Genomic DNA, 21,034 nt, shown 5'->3' with positions numbered 1-21,034 from the left:
AACAAACAACAACAACAAATATATAATACGGGTTATAATAATGTTTTGAAAAAAAACAGAAACTTTTTGTGTCGTGAAAAAAAGTTTAACAAATATTTTCGAAAAAAGGTTTGCATCATTGATTTGATGAGGACTGCCACATGCACATGCCACATGTATGAAGCTTACTATGGTTTCTAATACTAGTCCCCTCAATCATGTACAGTAAGAATGATTTGATGCTGGGATATACAGAACAGAAAGTACATGGGGGGTGCTAAACGGCCCCTCATATTTTCAGGCCTGACTCTACGTTGTTAAATTCTTCGTTTGCTTGAAAGTTTTGCATTTGGGGTTAATTTTAAAATGTTTTCTCTCTCCTTTGTGTGTGTGTGTGTGTGTGTGTGTGAGAGAGAGAGAGAGAGAGAGAGAGAGAGAGAGAGAGGGGGGGGGGGGGGAAGAGAGAGAGATAGAGAGAGAGGAGGCAGAAGAAGCCAGAAAAAGGAAGGCGAAGGGTGAAAAGTGGGAAGATGTTGATTCCCGTGGAATTTTAGAATTAAGAATTCAATAAATATGATTTGTTTCCACGTTGTTATATGGGAAAAAAAGATGAATAAAATGTATTTTCAAAAAGTTGTCTGATGTTCATAGTAGCATTGTCCGCACCGAATCACTTGAAATATTGTGTGATTATGCGCAGTTCCGTTTCCAGGGTAACCACAATACGTTTTTTTGGATGAAGTCATTTGTTACGCTGATAGTTGCTATAGTTACAACCTAGAGAGGGCGCTGCGGAGGAGCGGGTATGACGCAGGGCGGGGGCGTGCCCGCGATGCGCGCTGCGCAAGGCTGGTTGTTGTTCCCGCAGAGAGGCGAGAAGATGGCGGCCGTGTCAAGCGGAGGTGCTGCTGGGTCCGCTGCGGCCGGGATTACGCACTCTACCCGACCGGCCCACGCAGGCATGGGCGCCCAGAACCGAACACAGCCGTCCTCCGGGATCAGCCACTCCAATAGACCTACCCCGGCAGCGGGGTGCATCACTAACCCCGGCCACCCTTCGGCCAGCAGGCCCCCCCCAGCCCGAGTGGGCTACTACGAAATCGAGCGGACTATCGGCAAGGGAAATTTCGCCGTTGTAAAACTAGCCACACACATCATCACCAAAGCAAAGGTAAGCTGATTGATAAGGGAATTTGGTTATCAATTCTATGTTGTCATTGTATTTGACTGTCGTAGCTGTCATCCATCCCCCAAGATGAAGATCGGGCCTTCTTCGGGCTTCGGGAGAGAGGCACAGAACAGAAGAACAACGATCTGCCCGCTGTGGTTGCAGTGCTCTGTAGTCTGTGCGGGGGTGTAAACAAGCGTCTGTAGACGGACAGCCATTTGTATTGTATAGTTTTGTACGTGACAGAATCATGAGCAAGTTTAAGTTATATATTAACTGAAGTGGTGTCTAGTTAATACAAATGACGGCCACAGAACGGTACCACTGAGGATGGGAGAGGAGCTGGAGCTGAGCGCAAGCAGCTAAGCTAACGTCGCGTTAGATCGCTTGCTAGAGAAAATGGATATCCACATGGATTATCAAGTGGATAGCCCACTGGGCTCCTCTCTAAACTTAGTTATCTAACTATTAAAGCCAGCTAACCTATCTGATTTAGCTAACGTGACAACTACACCATTTGTCAGCTTGCCAGTTAGCCAGCCAGCTAGCCAGTAAACAAATTGTTGGCAAGCCATGGTAGAGCTAACGTGAATGTCACCAAATATTTATCCAGCCATCTGACTAACTGTATTTTTCGGATGGAAAAAATTCCTGCAGCTCGATAGATATCCATCCCTTGCCTTTTAGTAACTCTTCTGGAAGTATAATCTGGATGGCATTTTCTTTTCCACCGCTTGCCATTACATGATGGCTAACATGTCGAAAATGTGGGGCTTTACAGTTTATTTGATCACGACCCTGGTATTGATATCACCGCTGGCCAAGTGGGTGGCACAGCACAGAGTTGCTCCAGTCAGGATGGGTATTCTATTTCCCCCACAGTAATTCAGCACTTAAGGATTCGTGAAAGATCAAACAAAAGGCTGCACTGCATTTGCCTAACATTGTAAAGACCTCCTTGTTAAAGGCTAGGTTGTTTTATTATGTTCATCAGACATTAGATCGCCAGTCACCCGTGTCCTATTGTTGACGTCGCTGTTATTTCTTATGGGTTATCAGGTGTAACAACAATTATCAGTTATAAGTTATAACTTTTCCTATGTCATCCCAGCTCTTTCATTCATACGTGGTGTTCTTCCTCAGTGATTTCCCTAGCAGTGAATAAGGTCTGCAAAGCAAATAGTTATGCTATGGTTGTGGAACTGGGCCACTAAGCTGATGACTGCAGTGACTGCATCATTATGGTTAGAGAATGTGGGTATTCTGTTTACATGCACACAGTTACAAACAGCTTGCACCAAGTAGTACCTATAAGCAGACTATACCCCAAAAACCCTGTCTCGACTGAATAGAGAAATACAATTCCAAAGATATTAGGGAATGACTGTGATGCCTGACACACTGTTGAGATGATTAAAGGCATGTTTAGTGTGCACACACCCATGGGACATTTCCACCACCCTTTTTCGTTGGGGAGAGTTTGTGCACGCATCCAACCACTATTGACTCATTCTGACTGTCATATGTTTTGATGCATGATTGTGTGAGCGTGTTTGTACTGTGTAAATGTGCACGGGTGCCCTGTTATTGCGCGTGTTAGGGTGTGTTTGTTTTGGTATTTAGAACCCTGACATACAGTTAATCGTTGTCTGTGAGCCAAGCGGTTTCCAGTCAGTGACAGTCAGTCAATCAGCCAGCCTACCTGCCAGCCTGCAGTAAAGATTAAACTTTGACTATCCTATCCTGGCAGTCAGACGGCGACGCTATCTTTATGAGCTGGTTGTGCTGGAACACTTTCACATGTATGCTTTTAATATAGACTGTCATTGGCCTGGCTTAGAGCCTTGCATATCTGTCCAGTGCCACATCAGCAATTAACCTGCTTGCACTGTTCACAGTTGCGGTGGCAGTAGGTTACGGGAGGCTACCTTGTAATAGGGTTTATACATACTTACAGTAGACTGTTGGCACAGCATAGTTGTAGTCTAATAATACTGACTGTGCCTTGAATCATCAGTAGAAAATGCTGTGTCCATGTTCAGCAGCACCCAGACAGCCCTGTGCTCTGTGTGTCGGTTCAGTAAGTAAATGTGTGTGTGTGTGTGTGTGCAGCAATACCACAGCAGGCTGTGTACACGGCTAAAAGTAGGCTTCTGTGTAATGCGCAGTCTCAGTATTAGGCTGGTCTATGGATCAGCATAGTAGGTCATTAGACCCTATCTGTTTCGCTAGCTGAGTGTCAGCGGCAGCGTGGTGCGATAGTGAGCTCACCGGTCTTGTGATCCAAAGGGCTATGTGACACTTTAGCTCAACCCACACCGTCTGTCCGTTCGTCCGTGTGTCCGGATTCATATCTTTCAATGGAAAATTCCTGAGTAATGGAAGCCAAAGCCAGACAAGACACCCCGAGGGGGGCTTTGCACAGTCAGAGCACATTACTGTACTGCCACTGGAAGTGGAACACAGAAATGACTGTGTGGCTGTATTTGGAGACCTGGCCTATTCCAGGTCAGGCCCCGTATTTCAGACCTCTCTGACTGCATTTCAGAACTGTTTTCTTCATGAGGAAGGGGGAGCATGTTTGAGCAGAAGATTTTAATCTTAAGCTTTAGTCAAAAATGTGCCCAAATGCCAGTGACTTCTTCGATGCTCCACTGTGTGTTCATCCTATCAGTTGACCAAATGATGTTCGACCCTATCTTACAACACACGCGGGCAGCTTGTTTTATTGGCAAGCGTAGCAGCCTCTGCCAACTTGATTTCAGCTCGGTTTCCTTATTTTAAGTCCATTTGCATGGATAGGAGTTAGTCTTTCCAGAGAGAGACGGACTGTGTGTGTGTGTGTGTGTGTTCGTATGTGCACGCTTGTAAACATTTAAAGTCAGTATGCCTGTTGACCTCTACCTCAGCAGGTGTGTGTGTGTGTGTGTGTGTGCCCTTGCTCCAGATGTCGGCCCTCGTACACACCAGCACAGATTCAGGGGGAGTAGGGCAGGGGAGCGATTACATCAACACAGATGGATGAGGGCCAGGGACAATAATAGACCAGCGGAGCTTAAAATACCACAGAGATGGACACACAGTCACACACACGTATACGCAGACACACACAAAACAGCCCAACCGACACTTCGTTGCCAGAACACCATGTGCCGGGCTCCACACTCTCCTGTGTCGCCATGCTTCCTCCTTCCTCACTTCCCTTTCCTGGCTCCACACTCTCCTGTGTCGCCATGCTTCCTCCTTCCTCACTTCCCTTTCCTGGCTCCACACTCTCCTGTGTCGCCATGCTTCCTCCTTCCTCACTTCCCTTTCCTGGCTCCACACTCTCCTGTGTCGCCATGCTTCCTCCTTCCTCACTTCCCTTTCCTGGCTCCACACTCTCCTGTGTCGCCATGCTTCCTCCTTCCTCACTTCCCTTTCCTGTGGATCCCCCCTGACAATCACCACCGACGGCGGACATGACAACAGACATGACAACAGACATGACAACAGACATGACAACAGACATGACAACAGACATGACAACAGACATGACAACAGACATGACAACAGACATGACAACAGACATGACAACAGACATGACAACAGACATGACAGCATCCCGCCAATTACCCATCGAACTGTCCCCTTATCACAGCCCGTGCGTGTAATGCGTGTTATAGGACGCGTGTGTATGTGAGTGCGTACGCTGGGGTCTAGGAGGGTTGGTTCCCAGCAGAGCGAGTGGATTGTGTTCAGTTGATTTATTCATTAAACTGCTGTTGAGGCTGACTTGTCAGCACTAAGTGGAGAGCAGGCGTTGTCAGGATTGATTAAATCCACGCTGACTACTTTATCGTTCTTCCAGTGCCATTATGTAAGTCATATGCCCGCTTCCGCTTATGTCACGTGACCCTGCAGCTATTGTCCCCCCCGCCAAGGTCATGGTTGGTGGAGGATGAGAAGAGGGAGGTGGGTGTGTGGGGGGGGGGGGTCTTCCAGTGACGCCCTTGTCTTGGAAGATTTCAATTTTGTTTGCTTTCCCTCCCAGTCGAAATATTTTGTTTCAGGAAAATGCTGTTCTCGGTCTTGTCTTTGTCTTTCCTTGTGTAGAGAGGGGCAAGAAAGAAAAACGTCTTCCTCTGTGTCTATTTCTCGGTCTCTCTCTGTATGGCTCCTTGTGTATCTCTGTGTCTCTCTCTCCGTCTCTCTTCATATGTCCCTCTCGGTCTCTCTCTCTCCAGGTGGCTATCAAGATAGTGGACAAGACCCAGCTCGACGATGAGAACCTGAAGAAGATCTTCAGGGAGGTTCAGATCATGAAGATGCTGCGACACCCCCACATCATCCGCCTTTACCAGGTCAGTCAAGCACACGCTCTACCAGGTCAGTCAAGCACGCGCTCTACCAGGTCAGTCAAGCACGCGCTGACTGACCCTCATTCCTTCTCACTGTAGATCTAGTCCCTCCCATTTCATGTGGGACTGAGGATATGGTAGACCTCATCTCCTCATCCTCTAAACCATGTATCCACTTGCCTTGGCTGCAGGTGATGGAGACAGAAAGGATGATCTACCTGGTAACAGAGTACGCCAGTGGAGGAGAGATATTTGGTGAGTATCTTCTCTGTCCTGGGCCTCTCCTGCTATTCCATTGGTTTACCAATGGTAAACAATAATGTTCATTAAGATGTGTGTATGTGTTCATTTACATGAAAACCAAGCAGACTTGAACTTTGTGTCCGCTGTTTTGTGTGTGTGTCCCTGCGTGTGTGTGTGTCCCTGCGTGTGTGCCTGCGTGTGTGTGTGTGTGTCCCTGTGCGTGCAGACCACCTGGTGGCCCATGGCAGGATGGCAGAGAAGGACGCCAGGAGGAAGTTCAAACAGATCGTGGCGGCGGTCCATTTCTGTCACTGCCGCAACATCGTCCACCGTGACCTGAAAGCTGAGAACCTCCTGCTGGACCACAACCTCAACATCAAGATAGCAGGTGTGTGTGTGTGTGTGTGTGTGAGAGAAAGAGAGAGAGAGAGAGGATTCCATGGAGATGATCTCTATCTGGCTTTTTATCACCGTTCTCTTCTTCTGTGTCCTGTGCCCTCCTGCTGGGGTGGGCTTCAGACTTTGGCTTCAGTAACCTGTTTGCGCGCGGCCAGCTGTTGAAGACGTGGTGTGGAAGCCCCCCCTACGCCGCCCCGGAGCTGTTTGAGGGCAAGGAGTACGACGGGCCCAAAGTGGACATCTGGGTGAGGGCCTCGTCTGACTGGTCCAAGACGCCCCCAGGTTCCTCCACAACATCTAGAGCAGTGTCACTCATCCAACCTGCTCCCTCTCTCTCTCCCCCCGGTCTTTCTCTGCAGAGTTTGGGCGTGGTGCTGTATGTCCTGGTGTGTGGCGCCCTGCCATTCGATGGCAGCACCTTGCAGAACCTTCGAGCCCGGGTGCTGAGCGGAAAGTTCCGGATTCCTTTCTTCATGTCTACGGGTGAGAAGCACAGGACCAAAGACTCACCCAATAAGTGTGTGTGTGTGTGTTTGGGAGGGACTTCCTAACTGTTTGTTTTTCTTTTGCGTGCGTGCCAGATTGTGAGTATCTGATCCGACACATGCTGGTGCTGGAGCCGAGCCGACGGCTCTCCATGGAGCAGATCTGCAAGAACAAGTGGATGAGACAGGGAGACCCGGACCCCGAGTTTGACAGGGTGAGTGCTGCGGCCCTTGCCCATCCGACGGCTTCTCACTTTGTCTTTTCATCAGGTGCGGACCCAGCTCACACACACACACACACACACACACACACAGCTGTGAGGTTTTAATAACGTTCCTCTTTCTTTTTCATCCCTCCATTTTTCTTTCTGTCCAATCTCCTCCTTCCTGCCCTCTGCTACTCTCTCTCCTTCCCTGACCCCCCCCCTCTCTCTCTCTCCATCATCCCCCCCCCCCCTCTGTGTGTCTGTCAGTTGATAGCAGAGTGTGAGCAGGTCAAGTCAGAGAGGGAGACTGAGCTGATCAACGAGCAGGTGCTGATGGCCATGTCCGAGATGGGACTGGACCGTGAGCGCACGCTGCAGGTGGGCCAGGGCCGGCACACACACACACACAACCACACACACCTCGTACAGTGCCAGCTAGGCTAAGGCAACTGCAGCCGCAGAAAAGAGCTCTCAGTGCTTTCTAATAGATCTGATCTTCCTGTCACACAGCAGGTGTTAAGGTCTGAGCTTCGGCAGCCAGTGAGTGCTGCCGTAGTAACCGGGACAGGCGTAGCGAGGTGTATTTTCCTTTGGACTGGGCGACTATGTTTTGCAGTGTAAAACAGGAATGCGCTAGCTACCTTGCAGTGCCAACCTAATGTCAATCGAGCTTTTATTGACATCTGCTTTCACGTGACAAAGTGGTATTGAATCCTCACAACCAAGTGGAGAATAATGTGTGTGATGACCACTCCCCCCCCCCCCCCCCCCCCAAGGCAGATGGATCAGTGTGCCCCCACCACTACGTCAGCAAGACAGAAACACGTGAGCTAGACAGACGACCTGCGTGTGCATGCTGTGTGTGCTGACCCCTCTGCCGTCTCCCTCCCTCAGTCACTACACACCGACGCGTACGATCACTACAGTGCCATCTACAGCCTGCTGGCCGACCGCCTCAAGAAACACAAGACCCTGCGCGTGGCCCCGCCCACTCCTGCGCCCACCCCGCGCCCCATTGGCTACCCTCTCAACCCCGTCCAGGTAATCGCCCGGTCATTCGTCACTGGCCTCCTAGCAGCCTTCAAATGCCCTTTAGAACTGAAGTCCTATGACCTGTCACTATAGGATAACGATGCACGGTGACCAAAAGATCTTAGGTTCTATACGTCTTCCTTGATTGGTTAACCAAGTTTCTGTTATCTGCTAACTTGAGCGCCCGATTGCAACCGTCATCACCCGTCCAACCGAGAGGACGAACCCTCCTTCAGGTCAGCTGTTCTTCCATTGTTCTTTGACCTTCCATTGAGGTTCCATTGGAAGGCGGTCAGCTTGGATGTGGTTCTGAACAGTAAGCCTGTTAACCCTTAGTCTACCTGGCAGAAAGGATGTTAAGGCTGATCCAGTTAAACAAAGAGTTTGAATTGACGTAGGACGTCTGCGTGCAAATAAGAGAGTCAACAGTCTGTGTTGTTTTTTTGATCAAATATAGAGTGACAGTATCAGTAAAAGAAAATATCAAAACAAAAATCGACCATTAAATACGTGTTTATCCTGGAAAATATATAAATGCAATTTGGTTTCTCAATACAAATTCACAAAGTTGAGAAAAGTTATTTAACAAGCCTCGATCTGTGGCACAAACATTTGGAGCGCGCCAACCCCGTGCAGACAGATCCTTCAAAAGACACCGTCGGGAGTACACAGCGTGTCTGTGTGTCTGTGTGTCTGTGTGTGTGTGTGTGTGTGTGTGTGTGTGTGTGTGTGTGTGTGTGTGTGTGCGTGCGTGAGACGGGGTATGTCTGCGGTGCGAAGCGCAGGTGTCGGCTCCTGAACTTGGAAGGGAGTTTCTGTAATTGCTCTGTCGGAGACTTGGCTGGCCAATCAAGCCAATGCCTGGATGACCTTTTATAATTATGTGTGTGTGTGTGTCCTCTGCAGACGGATCAGCAGGGTAATCCAGTTAGCATGACTGTCCCACAAGTCCAGCTTATCAACCCGGAGAACCAGATCGTGGAGGTGAGTCGTCCCTCGTTCGTCACGAGCGCTCGCTCGCTGAGCTGCCGTGACGACAGCGCCCGCTCAGGGGGCCCCCGGACGTCACGGCAGACACCGTGTTGGCAGGCCTCCGTGCACAGCAGGGCCGCCTCAGATAGAGCTAAGGTCAACATCGCTCGTTCGTTGCCGACGTATCAGCGGCGAACCTTAAATGATCCGCTGAGGAACCTTCTATTGATATGAAAAGGCCCATTTGAAATGGGGATACAAAAGGGGAAGGAATTGTCTTCGACGGACGAGGGGGGTCAAGCTTCAGAGGTAAACGTGGGGGTCAGATGGCTGAGCGGTTACGTATTCAGGCTATTAATCAGAAGATCGCCGGTTCGATTCCCGGCCTGTGTCCTTGGGCAAGGCACTTCACCCTACTTGCCTCGGGGGGAATGTCCCTGTACTTACTGTAAGTCGCTCTGGATAAGAGCGTCTGCTAAAATGACTAAATGTCAATGTAAACGTCTTTCTCTCCGCGCAGCCCGACGGAAACATGGCGTTGGACAGCGACGAAGGCGAGGAGCCGTCCCCCGAGGCCATGGCTCGCTACCTGTCCATGCGTCGACACACAGTGGGCGTCCCAGACCCCAGGTAGGCCAGGACCCCCGTCCCTGTCTCTCTCGCGGCCTTGGAAAGGCTTAGCCAAAACACCGGAACTGTGTCATGACGTGACACCGTTTATTGTACCGCGCAATGTTTTGTGTTCTGTCTGAGTGTAACCAACCATATCTGTTCTGTGTTGCCAGGGCGGACATGCAGGAGGAGCTCCAGAAACTTCCTCCAGGCTTCCCCCGCGGCGCGGCCCCCCAGCCCCCCTTCCCACCCCTGGCCCCCGCCACGGGCCCCATGCACACGCTCATGCCTACCCAGAGCTTGCAGCCCAGCCAGCACCTGGAGTACAAGGTAAAGACGGAGGAGGAAGTGACGCGTGTGCCTGTCAGCAGGCACACCATGCTGCGGTTCATCTAGGGGCAGTCAGGCGCCCCGGAAGCGAATTAGCCGCTAATGGTTGTCGCTAATAGTTTCGTGCGTACGCGAGCAGAAAGCTTGGGATAAGGTACTTTTCAAAGAGCAGCTGTGAGTCTGTGTTCTGGCGAATGCACCTGAGGTGAGCTCTTTGGACGCTTGCCCCCTGGCACCGTCCTCCAGGTTAGATTTAGTTTCAAAACCAATCCCCATTCGCGGGGCTTTTGAGTAATCACCTTTCACTTGTCATGCAGGCAGCGCTCAGAGGGCTTTTCTAAGGCCCGTATTCTCTGTGTATCTGCAGGGGTGTGGATAAGGATCAGCATAGGAGATGTTGGGTAAAGGGTTGGGGTGCTCAAGAAGCTGTGTGGGCTCCACTGACCCCCCTCTCCCTCATCAACCCCCCTGCCGTGTGTGTGTGTGTGTGTGTGTGTGTGTGTGTGTGTGTGTGACTCCAGGAGCAGTCCCTGCTGCAGCCCCCCACCCTGCAGCTGCTGAACGGTATGGGCCCGCTGGGCCGCAGGGCCTCCGATGGGGGGGCCAACATCCAGCTCCACGCCCAGCTCCTGAAGAGGCCTCGGGGCCAGTCACCTCTTGTCGCCAGCCCCGTAAGTAAAACCTGTGGACGCGCGTGAGGAAGGGACACACTCGCAAATGTGCGCCGACGACAGCTGTCGTCGCTGCTCATCACCAGACTGAACTCCTCCTTTACACGTCGATCTCTCTTCCCCCCCGTGAACTTGACCTTTGCCCCTTTCTACCCCGCCTTCTCTCTCCCCATCCCCGCTTTCCCCTCTCGTCTGTTCCTCCCCCAGCATCCCATACCAGCGGTGGCTCCGGTGGATGAGGAGGGTTCCGATGGTGAGCCCGACCAGGAGGCGGTCCAGAGGTAGGGGGCGGGGGGGGGCGGGTCCAGGGGCGTGGCTCTGTCTGCTTGGGGGGCGTGGCTAAGTGCGCCGATGTCAGGGGTTACTGTGCGTGTGCGTCTTTGTTGGTTTGTGGGCGTGTGGGCGTGTGTAGAGTTTAGAACCGCTGGTGTCCTGGGTTTCTGGGAGTGAGTGCCAGTAGGCTGCAGCACTGCTTTTCTGCCAACAGGGGGCCGAAGTTGTTACGGCACCCCTTTCTTTTCCTATCCTTTCCATCGTGCAACTGGCTTTCATGACGGAAAATCAAACTTCTTACCAAATCTCCCTCCTTTCAATCTTCTTCCCCCCCCCCCCCAAAAAAACTATCTTTTTCCATTTCAAACAGCACCCAAATTGCCTCTCACACGGCTTTGCTTACTCGTAAGCTTGCAAAACAAACAAACCCTTCCAATCCTCAAATTGGAAAAAGGGGGGGGGGGGGGGGGGAGTTCTATCTAAATCTGTGATGTGATTCGCTCTGATGCCCCAAGAGGGGGGCGGGCCTTACTCGTTTCCCGGCCGCCGCCGCCACCCCCCCTCCGCTAAGGGCCCCCCAACGAGGACAGAGAGCTGACTAGTGCTGCTTCCTGTCTCCCCCTCCTCCCTCCCTGCGGCCCAGGTACCTGGCGAACCGCTCCAAGCGGCACACGACGCACGCGCTCATGAGCACGGGGCCCCACGGGGAGCTGCAGGCTGCAGACCCCCAGCGGCCCCCGGCCTCCCGCCAGAGGGGGGGCTGGGCCCCCGAGCAGCACAGCAGCCGGTGAGGGGGACACGCCCGCACTGAGCTTACACTGCCCTCCTGAGGGGGGGAGGGGCACTGCATAGTCACAAGGGAAGGGGGGGGGGGTTAGGAGTGCACCTGTTCACCTGCTATGCTAGCTAGAAACGAAAGCCGCCTAGAACGCACTAGAGCCGACCAGGCTTAGACCTGTCATTGTGTGTGTGTCTGTGTGAGAAAGAGATTGTGTGTTGGTCTGGGGTGGAAGATCCGTTTCTACAGGAACTCCTTGGACGGGGAGGGGTCTCTAAATAGGCTGCATCAATTGTTTATCATCTCTTCAGGGCTGGTAACCCTGTGGTGTTCTAGGTATGCTAACCCTCACGACCGTAGAACCCAGAAACAGCTCCATTGTTTGAGCTGATACTAAGTAGGGTTTCCTTGCTAAGTATTGTGTGAGACACCTACTGTAGAGGTTTAGAAGATTAGGATTGAAGACTGGATGATTAGCCTACATTCTCTGGGCAGCCATGTTGTGGCCTTACATCTGTAATTTGTAAAGGATGATTCAGTATTGAAGCTTGAATAGGCCTGAAAACTTGTTTTTGGAGTTCTTTGTGTTTCTTTTACTTTCAAATTGTTTTTTCACAGTGAACTGCTGAGGATAGGAGAATCGACAGTATTTCAACAGTGCCTGATGTATTTTTCAGTTCCCTGTATCGACACCTTAGTTCACTGCTGTTTAGATCCTGATTGGGAAATAGAAATGAGTTTTCTTTCACTCTCGTATCCCTTTGTTTCAAAAATGACCCAGGAAAAAACTAAAGTAGAAATGTACTGAGCAAGGTTATTCACATAATAATTGATGACAAAAAACGCCTTATTGTTGCAGTCCAGTTCACAAGATGACAATGAGTGTTCTTGATCCAGACTGGTTGGACATCCATGATAACAGAGCAGTGTTTTACTCAGATCTGTGGGGTTTTTCTCCAGTGGAAACACACTTTGGAGTCAAAAATCCATAATGTGTGTTTTTGTGTTTTGTGTCGTTTCTCTGTCTGTGTGTCTGTATGGGTGCTCACCTCTGGTGTGTGTGTGTCTGTGTGTGTGTATGGGTGCTCACCTCTGGTGTGTGTGTGTCTGTGTGTGTGTATGGGTGCTCACCTCCTGGCAATCCAATGTGTGTGGATGGCTGGGTGGTGTGCCTATGTCTTTTGTGCATTCTTGTATGTCTGTGTGTGTGTGTGGGCATGTGTGTTCCCTGTGCATGTGTGTTCCCTGTGTGTGTTCCCTGTGTGTGTTCCCTGTGCGTGTGTGTTCCCTGTGTGTGTGTGTTCCCTGTGTGTGTGTGTTCCCTGTGTGTGTGTGTGTGTGTGTGTGTGTGTGTTCCCTGTGCGTGTGTGTTCCCTGTGCGTGTGTGTTCCCTGTGCGTGTGTGTTCCCTGTGCGTGTGTGTTCCCTGTGCGTGTGTGTTCCCTGTGCGTGTGTGTTCCCTGTGCGTGTGTTCCCTGTGCGTGTGTGTGTGTTCCCTGTGCGTGTGTGTTCCCTGTGCGTGTGTGTGTGTTCCCTGTGCGTGTGTGTTCCCTGTGCGTGTGTTCCCTGTGCGTGTGTGTGTGTTCCCTGTGCGTGTGTGTTCCCTGTGTGTCCAGGTCGAGCTATAAGGACTGTAACACACTCCACCTTCCCATGGAGCGTTTCTCCCCAGTAAGGCGCTTCTCAGATGGGGCCGCCACCATACAGGCCTTCAAGGCCCACCTGGAGAACAGCAGCCTCATCCGCCAGCTAAAACAGGTAAAGCTGCTAAAGGGCCAACGAGCACTGTGACCGGGATTCCCAACATGGGGGGGATTCAGGTCAGGTCCCTTCCATTCTGGGCTGGAGGAAAATGGTTCAGTTTCTATTTTCAAACCTCCGACCCGACACAGGCCCTGTCTGAGAGGATCAGTCCTGCTGATGTCACGGAGCTCGCTAATCCTTTAGATCCCACGCCATGTGGAGTCACACATCCAGATGGGGAGGTGATGTTAGTTCACCAGCGTCATGTAAACATGCCATTTGACCCCAGTGGACCTTCATCGCCCCCTAGAGGAGGGACGTGGGATTACTTGCTTATGCTTTTTCTAAGGTGATGGGGAATTTAATTTGCCAAATCTGAGTGCGTTACGCAACTAAAATGGGCGTAACATTTTTACAACGTAACAATTCCAGTACATGATCATTTTTTTGCGGACAAACCCAGAGAACGTCCAAACGAAAACATCTGTGCGTGCGTGTTTCTGTCTCTGCGTGTGTGGTTGTGTGCCGATGCACGTTTGATTTGGGTGTGTGTCTGTGCTTGTGACAGGAGTGCGAGCAGCTGCAGAAGATGTACGCCGCTCCGCAGGACGAGAGGCTACTGGAGCACACACAGCAACAGCACTTCCTGTACCAGCAAGAGCAACAGATACTACACCAGCAGATACAGGTCCCCCACACACACACACATACACACACACACACACACAGCATGATTTCAGCTGACATCTTTAAGGGTCAGGATGACCCTCATTCGGGTCACCCCACTCCTGCTTTCTTGTTCAGACACAAACGCACACACACACTTGATGACACACACACAAGTCACGTTGACCTGTTCAGTCAAGACTAACACGCCTTCTGTCGTGGTCTCTCCCCGCCTGTAGGCCCTGTCTCTGGGACACGGGGAGAGCCTACCTAGTCACCTCACCCACCAGCTCCAGAGGTGAGCTCTCTCTCTCTCACACACACACACACACACACTCACATTAAGCCTGTGGGCACTGCCATTGATTCGGAGCTTACGCCAGCGTGTTCGTCTCCTCAGGTTGCGCATCCAGCCCTCCAGTCCGCCGCCTACACATCCCAGCAACCACCTCTTCAGACAGCCCAACCAGAGCCCTCCTCCCTGCTCTGCAGAGATGATGCAGGGCCACGGTGAGCCCTGCTCCACGCCTCCGCCCCGGCGCCCCCCTCCCGCTGCGGAGGGGAGGACAGCCCAGATGACAAGTTCCATAGATGTTTGAACGTTTCATATAGTCTAAGCTGTGCCTCTCTCCTCTATCCCTCTCCTACCTTTCTCCCCCCCCCACTCTACACTCGCCCCCCCTCCCCAGGTGGTCCGCCAGCGGTACAGTACCAGCACGGCCCCTCCCGCTACCAGCCCCAGAGCGGGAGCCCGCCCCCCAGCGGGCACCCCCGCGTGGGCCTGCCCCCCCAGCAGCAGCAGCAGCAGACCTGCTCGGTCCGCCAGGGCGTGCCTTTGGCCCAGGCCGGGCCACAGCAGGTCACCATCCAGGTCCAGGAAGTGGAGCTGGGGGGCGGGGCCCAGCGTCAGGGCGGCTTCCTGACCACGCCGTGTAGTCACCGCGTCCTGGGGAAGCAGCTGAGCGCCGACAACGCCGAGACTCACAGGTGACCTCGAAACCCGCCGCCAAGCACACCTTACCAACGGATCCCCCCTTTTTTTTTCTTTTTTTTTTTTTTTATCTCTCTTCCTTCAATTCTTCTTCTTTCATTGTTGTCTTTTTTTGTCCTGTTATTCATCATTTTCTCTCAGTCACACAACCCAGCATTGTGTAGAACTTTCATATGTCCTCAGGAAGCTTAAGCTACCCTTCCATGTTTTCGTTTCTTCTTCTCCTGTTTGACAGTTTTGCTTTCTCCACGTTTACAAAGTTGACAGTCAGATTTAGGCTCCCTGTGTGAGCCTCCTGATAGATTTGAGCTGTCTTGAGTTCCAACTACCTTCTAAGGTGCTATAGAACAACATTTGGACGCTCCACAATCCAAGAAGTTCTCTCCCAAACTTTCCAGACATTTCATCAGGCCTAGCCAGTGTTGACTGCTGTTTGTAGGATACCATGAGATCGGCAAAGCTACTTGTGTGTGGTCTAGTGCCTGCCTGGCTCGGTGTTTGACACATTCTACGGTCTTGTATCCCTTATAAGCCACTCTAAGTATTTATTACCATAGTTGTGCTTTATAACCCAAACCTACTTGACTGAGATGACATCACCTACCAGTCCTCCACTCCAATTGGAAGGCTAAGCTGACTAAGCTGTACGTTTAGGAGAAGAGAGTTCTAGAAGTAGATCCTATATAGCCCCAGCTGGTCAAGTATACCTCTAAACGCAGGTCCAGGATCATTCTGGGCATTCATCTGTTGGGTGGGAAAAATATGATGATGTTGGCCAGCTGATCCCAGACCTGTGCCAGCACAGAAGTAGGATGGTTAGACTTCTAAAAATAGCCAGTTGATTAGAGCAGGATTCTTTCCCTCTTGTGTAGGACTGCCAAATACTGTTTCTGGAGAGCTACCACCATCCAGTAGAATTTCATCCCTACCTGATCCACTTGATTCTAACCCACTAGTTAGTTGACAAGCTGAATAAGGTATCTGGCAATTAACTGGAGTTTGACCCAAAACCTACAGGAGGGGAGCTCTACAGAAACAGTGTTTGACAGCTCTGCTTGAGAGGGTCTAAAAATGGTCTGTATTCATTTCCCCCACCCCCCACATACTTGACCTCTGACCCCCTTGTTTCTTGACAAATTCTTAACCTTTACCTTTTAATGGAGGAACACTGTTGTAGGAACTGTACTGGACTCATTATTATTGTTTAGTTTTAGGTTTCAAGTTATTATGTTAGCGGTTAATTGCTACAGTATTGAGTTCAGGAGAGTGTGTACTGTTTCATTATAGCCTTACATTTAAATCTTCTCTAGTCCCACTGCTTTCTTCTGTTCCAGCACATTCTTACTGTCTTCTTCTCTCTGTCCCCTCCCCATCCCTCTCTTCCAGTCGCAGTCTGGGTCGCTTCACCACAGTGTACGACCAGCAGTCCCAGTTCAACCCGCATCTGTTTGGCGACGGGGGCCGTGGGCCGTCAGGCGTGGTGGGCAGCTACAACCCCTACCTCCAGGGGGCGTCCCTCAACGTGCCCGGCCTGGACAACTACCAGAGTGGGGCGGTGGCGGGGGTCTACGGCCCCCCCTCCGCCCTGCAGCAGGCCCTGCTGTCGCCCACCCCTCTGGAGTACCGCCCCTCGCAGCAGCACGTCACCCCCACACTCCAGGGCCTCCTGTCCCCCCGGCACTCCCTGACGGGCCACGCCGACCCCCGCCTCCCCCCCCAGGACCTGGCGGCCCTGCTGAAGAGGCAGAGCCCCCGGCCGGGGCCCCCCACCCCACCCAGCGCCCCCCAGGACTACGGGGAAATGCTGCTCCTCCGTCAGCTCAGTCAGGGGGGGGACACGGGCCTGGACCCCCAGGCAACCCCAGTCTCGGCCCCCCACTACCACCACCTCCTCCAGATTAGACCCCCGGACGTCCAGGGCCAGCCCACCGGCCTGCCCCCCAGTCTGCCCCACTCTGAGAGCATGGAGGAGGACGAGGGGCTGCCCGTAGGGTACCCGCATCACGAGGGCCTGCTGGCCAAGTCCGCGGCCGTGGCGTGTGCGGAGGAGCACGAGATGCTGGGGCCCCCCGGGGGGGGCACCCCTCCCTACAACACCCCCACCCACAGGCACGCCTACATGAGGAGTGCCTCGGCAGCAAGAGGTAACAACGGTTCCAGTAACCCTAGCCCACACTGCTCCTGTACACACACACATTACCCATAGTCCACTATCAACAAGGAAAATATTCTCTGTTTCTCTGCTCCCCCTCCCAGACAATGAGCATGTGGACTGTAGGACCCAGGGGCAGGCGATGGAGATGCCTGATCACAATGGCGTGGGCTATAACAGGGCTCCGCAGGGCGACGGTTACAGGCCCCGCGGCCAGCTGCAGCGCCACCACACCATCCAGACCTGCGACGACGCCTACGTGAGTTGCACACACACACACCTATGTTCAACCTCTAAAACGACCCCTAATCACTCCCACAACACCTTGACCGGTATGTGCAGCACATGGTTAAGTTCTTCATCCATTTTAATTTAATTTATCTTACACTAAGCAATTTTTCCTTTAACTACAGTTGCAATAACAATAGACTTGTAAAATTGTTAGTGTCATGAACAGACTTGTCCTGTCCATGTCAAAATGAGTTTAAGCTGTCTAAGCTGTGTTCCTCTCCACCAATAGGATCAGACCGAGCCCATGTCTGGGATGAGCCTATTGGCTGGGAAGGCCCTAAGCTCCGCCCGCATGTCTGACATCCTCAGCCAATCATCACTGACAGGAAGTCAGCAGCTCCACCAGCGGGAGGAGTCAGGTCAGTGGTACCTGGACACACGCTTGTAGGACACGCACACACAATAAAAATGTCTATTTATGCTCCGTCGTGGTTACAGAGACAAAGATGATCAGTGTCAGTATGTTGTCAATGAACCTTTTCTCTGGGTCTTCTGCCCCCCCAGTGTGTGACGTGGAGGGGGAGCTCCACGCTGCTGCCTGCTACCCCTCATCCTGCACCAGCAACATGCTGCTCAGCTATAAGCCCCCAGACCTGCAGTACAGCATGGAACAGGCTGGGGTCTAGCACAGGTACAGCTGCACACACACACACACACACACACACGTACACGCACACATGCCGCTCAGTATTTGACGCAATCCTGACTGTAGTTTTGCCTTTCTGTCTCTGTGTCCCCACTCCCCTAGGGGCATCTCCTGTGTATAAAGGTCCATATCAGCCCCTTGTGCCGACCAGCATCACTCCAAACCGCCATTGTCTGTCCAGGAGGGGGCGCTGTGCATCTGTCCTAGGGGAGGGCATCCCGCAGCCTGGGGAGGGGGCGGGGCGGGGTGGGGTGGGGTGGGTGGTGGCCAGGCAGGGGAAGGAAGTAGAGGTTCAGCACAGCCATCCAGCAAGCATTGCCATTGGATGCTCCATTTAGCTCTTCCATCTGATTGGATAGATTGAGTTCTTCACCCGCCCCTCCCATTCACTTCCTCCTCCAACCCTCTCCTCCCCCCTTTTAACCCAACCATGCCCACCCCTTTCCCTCTTAACTGTTGCCATAGCAACATTGTCATACGCCTCAATGTCCAAGGCATTCATATAGGCAAATGTATAGAGAAATGTCAACAAAAACACACACACATAGACTCTTTCTCATACACACATGCGCACACACACCTTCAGCCACAAACCCAAAGTATTTGACATCAAGTCTGTGTGCGGGGATGTCTGTGAGGTTCTGTTCGCTCCTCCCTCTCCCCTCCACTGTATTCCAGTGGACCATTCCGGAGTGGCTGTGACCTCAGAGCCTATGAGGCCCTTTCTCAGAGCGGGCCCATTCCACTGGGCTTGGAGGGATGTTTTGAGGTCAGGCTCTGTGGCTCTCTAAACCCAGATCAGCTCAGTGACATCGCAATCGCACAGGACAACCAGCTCTCATTGTTTCTTTTCTCGTTCTGTCGTTCTTTTTTCTTAATTTCATTTTTTATTCATTTTTACGGCTAATGTTCATGTAGAAATTATGATCATTATTGTTACTATTATTGTTATTACTGTTTTTCTGTAAAAAAAAAGAAGTTTTATTGTTATTATGGTTATAATGAATATTATTATTATTAAAGGAAAAAAACAGTTCTGTGTTGCAAGAAAGATGACATAATATTTTTTGTTTAATTACTGAAGTAATTCTGCACTTTCGGTTCAAGCAATCTCTTTCCTGCGCTCCACCTTGCCTTCTCCTTCTATTAGTACCCTGTTCTCCGACATTCAAAACCCTTCTTCAACCCTGCTCGTCATTCCATCCCTCTCTTTTTTTTCCTCCTCTCCCTGGCCCCTCTCTGTCAGTGACAGTGTGTTGCATTGTGGGTAGTTTAACCGACATTCTTCCCCTTCCCTGTACAGTGATGCCATGTATAGACCGCAATTTCAATTTGTGTATCAAAGCCTTAGTTTTAGAGGGTCTTGGGGAGGCTTTTTTATATTGTTATTATTTGTGTTTCTGGATGTCTTCAGATACCTGTTTTTGTTTTCTGAATATTGAGATTTTTAGCCAAAAGAGACGAGAAAGTGAGTGACTCTTTTGTCTTCATGAAAAACGATTGTTCATTTATTGTTTTTATTATCGAGAAACTTGAAGAGGAGAGTAATTTGTGTCACTTTTTATCATTTCAATCATTGATGTTGTTGTGGCTCTAGTTCTTGTTCCTGTTTTTAGGTGGGGGTGTATTTTGCAGGCTGTATGGTGGGCTGTTTCAAAGACTGTCGTGGAATGGGAGGAGGGGAACATGTAAAATAGCTGACATATCATCATAAACATTAGGAGAAGGTGGAGATGGACACACACCCTCCTCTCTCTCGCTCCCTGACATCCTCTCGTATGCAGTGGTGTTTGACCTTTGACTCCGTCAACCTCCTATTGGAAATTAAACGGGCATGACCTATCCTCCACACTGTCCCAGATACCATGGAAACCGAAGAGGAAGTACTGCTCCCCACACTTGACCCCCCCCCCCCTAATCTTGTTCCTCCCTCCTTCTCTCTCCCCCACCCCGCACCTGGAAGACGCAAATCGGGCCTGTCCACGTCATGTGACAAAGCGAGGCAGCCAATAGCCTCCCAAGTCTCCACAAGGACCCTCCTCTTAACTACTTACAGGCGCAGCATCATCAGGAAGTGAACGGTTGTTGGCCCAATCGGTCTTGACATCCAGAGTCATGGCAGGGACCCCCGTCTCCGCTGGGAGTGTGTCTGAGGAGAGGACCCTCTCCCCGCCCTCTCCTCTCACCTGCACGTGGTCCCAGCGCGTCACGGCCCAGGACTGTCCGGCTCTGGGATTAGGGGACTGGGCTCCATGATCTGTTTTCAGCTCCCTTTCCCAGGAGACGGGAGAGTCTGCCGACGAGGCTCCGCTCCATGACTAGTTGTGGCAGTTGAGAATAGATTTGTTTGTTTTTTCCTCTTCTGTCTGTTACTTCACCTCCTCTTCCTCCTCCCTTCTTCGTGTGTATAAAACCCGCTCTCTGCTCGCCACCTGTATCTTACCTGCTCTTTTTCTATCAGTTCATTTTATGTCTTTTTTTGTTTTGTTTTTTTTCGTTTTCAGTACAAAAATACTAAAGTGCAACAACGATGATTAAAAAGAATACCAACCAAACTGAGATGAATAAATATATATAAATAAAGAAATAATTTAAAAACTCCTGTGTGCTGATTGTGATTTTCACTTCTGAGAATTCTGAATGTCTTCTCTTCCACAAACCTTGAGGTCATGCATTAGTAATCCTTTTTAATAGGAAAGTAAACTTGTAGGATTTGCAGAATCCCTTTCCATTCTGAACAACTATGTATGTAGCGAATCTCATCAGTCTTGACTATTTACCTGTAAATCTTGGAGCCAGAAGATCAGAACCAGTTTAGGATGTCAGCAGACCCAGGAGTCCCATCGAGTCTAATCCATCCAGCCTCAGGCCTGCAGCGTTCTGCTACTTGGGTCTGCCTGTAGAGAGCTGCACTGCAGAGAATTTTCAGACTGGAACACAGAGCACAGCTCTGTGGAGCGAGCAATCTGGGAGAGGGGAGAGTGGTGGTGTGTGTTGTGTAGGTGGGGATTTGAAAGGGGGGGGGGGGGGGGTGATAAGATTGATGGATAATCGGATG

At 51.2% G+C, this 21,034-nt stretch overlaps 1 protein-coding gene across 2 annotated transcripts; it reads left to right on the top strand.

The window, feature by feature from the left end:
* The first annotated feature begins 820 nt into the window (after positions 1-820).
* On the top strand, positions 821-20,566 carry sik3 (SIK family kinase 3). 2 transcript variants are annotated; one of them, XM_062473955.1, is made up of 25 exons: positions 821-1,150; positions 5,374-5,490; positions 5,679-5,742; positions 5,957-6,118; positions 6,250-6,374; positions 6,489-6,612; positions 6,711-6,829; positions 7,088-7,198; positions 7,715-7,861; positions 8,759-8,836; positions 9,345-9,454; positions 9,610-9,766; positions 10,288-10,437; positions 10,645-10,718; positions 11,354-11,497; positions 13,104-13,245; positions 13,799-13,918; positions 14,136-14,194; positions 14,297-14,406; positions 14,586-14,883; positions 16,274-17,031; positions 17,144-17,298; positions 17,560-17,689; positions 17,835-17,961; positions 18,079-20,566. In XM_062473955.1, the coding sequence occupies exons 1-24, from the start codon at positions 860-862 to the stop codon at positions 17,954-17,956; spliced, it is 3,867 nt and encodes a 1,288-aa protein (XP_062329939.1). In that variant the 5' UTR covers positions 821-859; the 3' UTR covers positions 17,957-17,961; positions 18,079-20,566. The 2 variants fall into 2 exon arrangements, with proteins under 2 accessions (XP_062329939.1, XP_062329940.1); XM_062473956.1 differs by lacking the exon at positions 11,354-11,497.
* The last annotated feature ends 468 nt before the right edge of the window (positions 20,567-21,034 follow it).

The sequence above is a fragment of the Osmerus eperlanus genome, chromosome 11 (assembly GCF_963692335.1).
Source record: "Osmerus eperlanus chromosome 11, fOsmEpe2.1, whole genome shotgun sequence".
NCBI lineage: Eukaryota > Metazoa > Chordata > Actinopteri > Osmeriformes > Osmeridae > Osmerus > Osmerus eperlanus.
Note: the sequence above shows the minus strand (reverse complement) of the source record. Positions and strands in the feature narration are given on the sequence as shown.

Coding starts and splice junctions, on each gene's coding strand:
- sik3 (XM_062473955.1), top strand. CDS start 860: ATGGCGGCCGTGTCAAGCGGAGGTGCTGCTGGGTCCGCTGCGGCCGGG. Junction 6,830..7,087: donor CGGACCCCGAGTTTGACAGG/GTGAGTGCTGCG, acceptor TGTGTCTGTCAG/TTGATAGCAGAGTGTGAGCA. Junction 9,455..9,609: donor GTGGGCGTCCCAGACCCCAG/GTAGGCCAGGAC, acceptor CTGTGTTGCCAG/GGCGGACATGCAGGAGGAGC.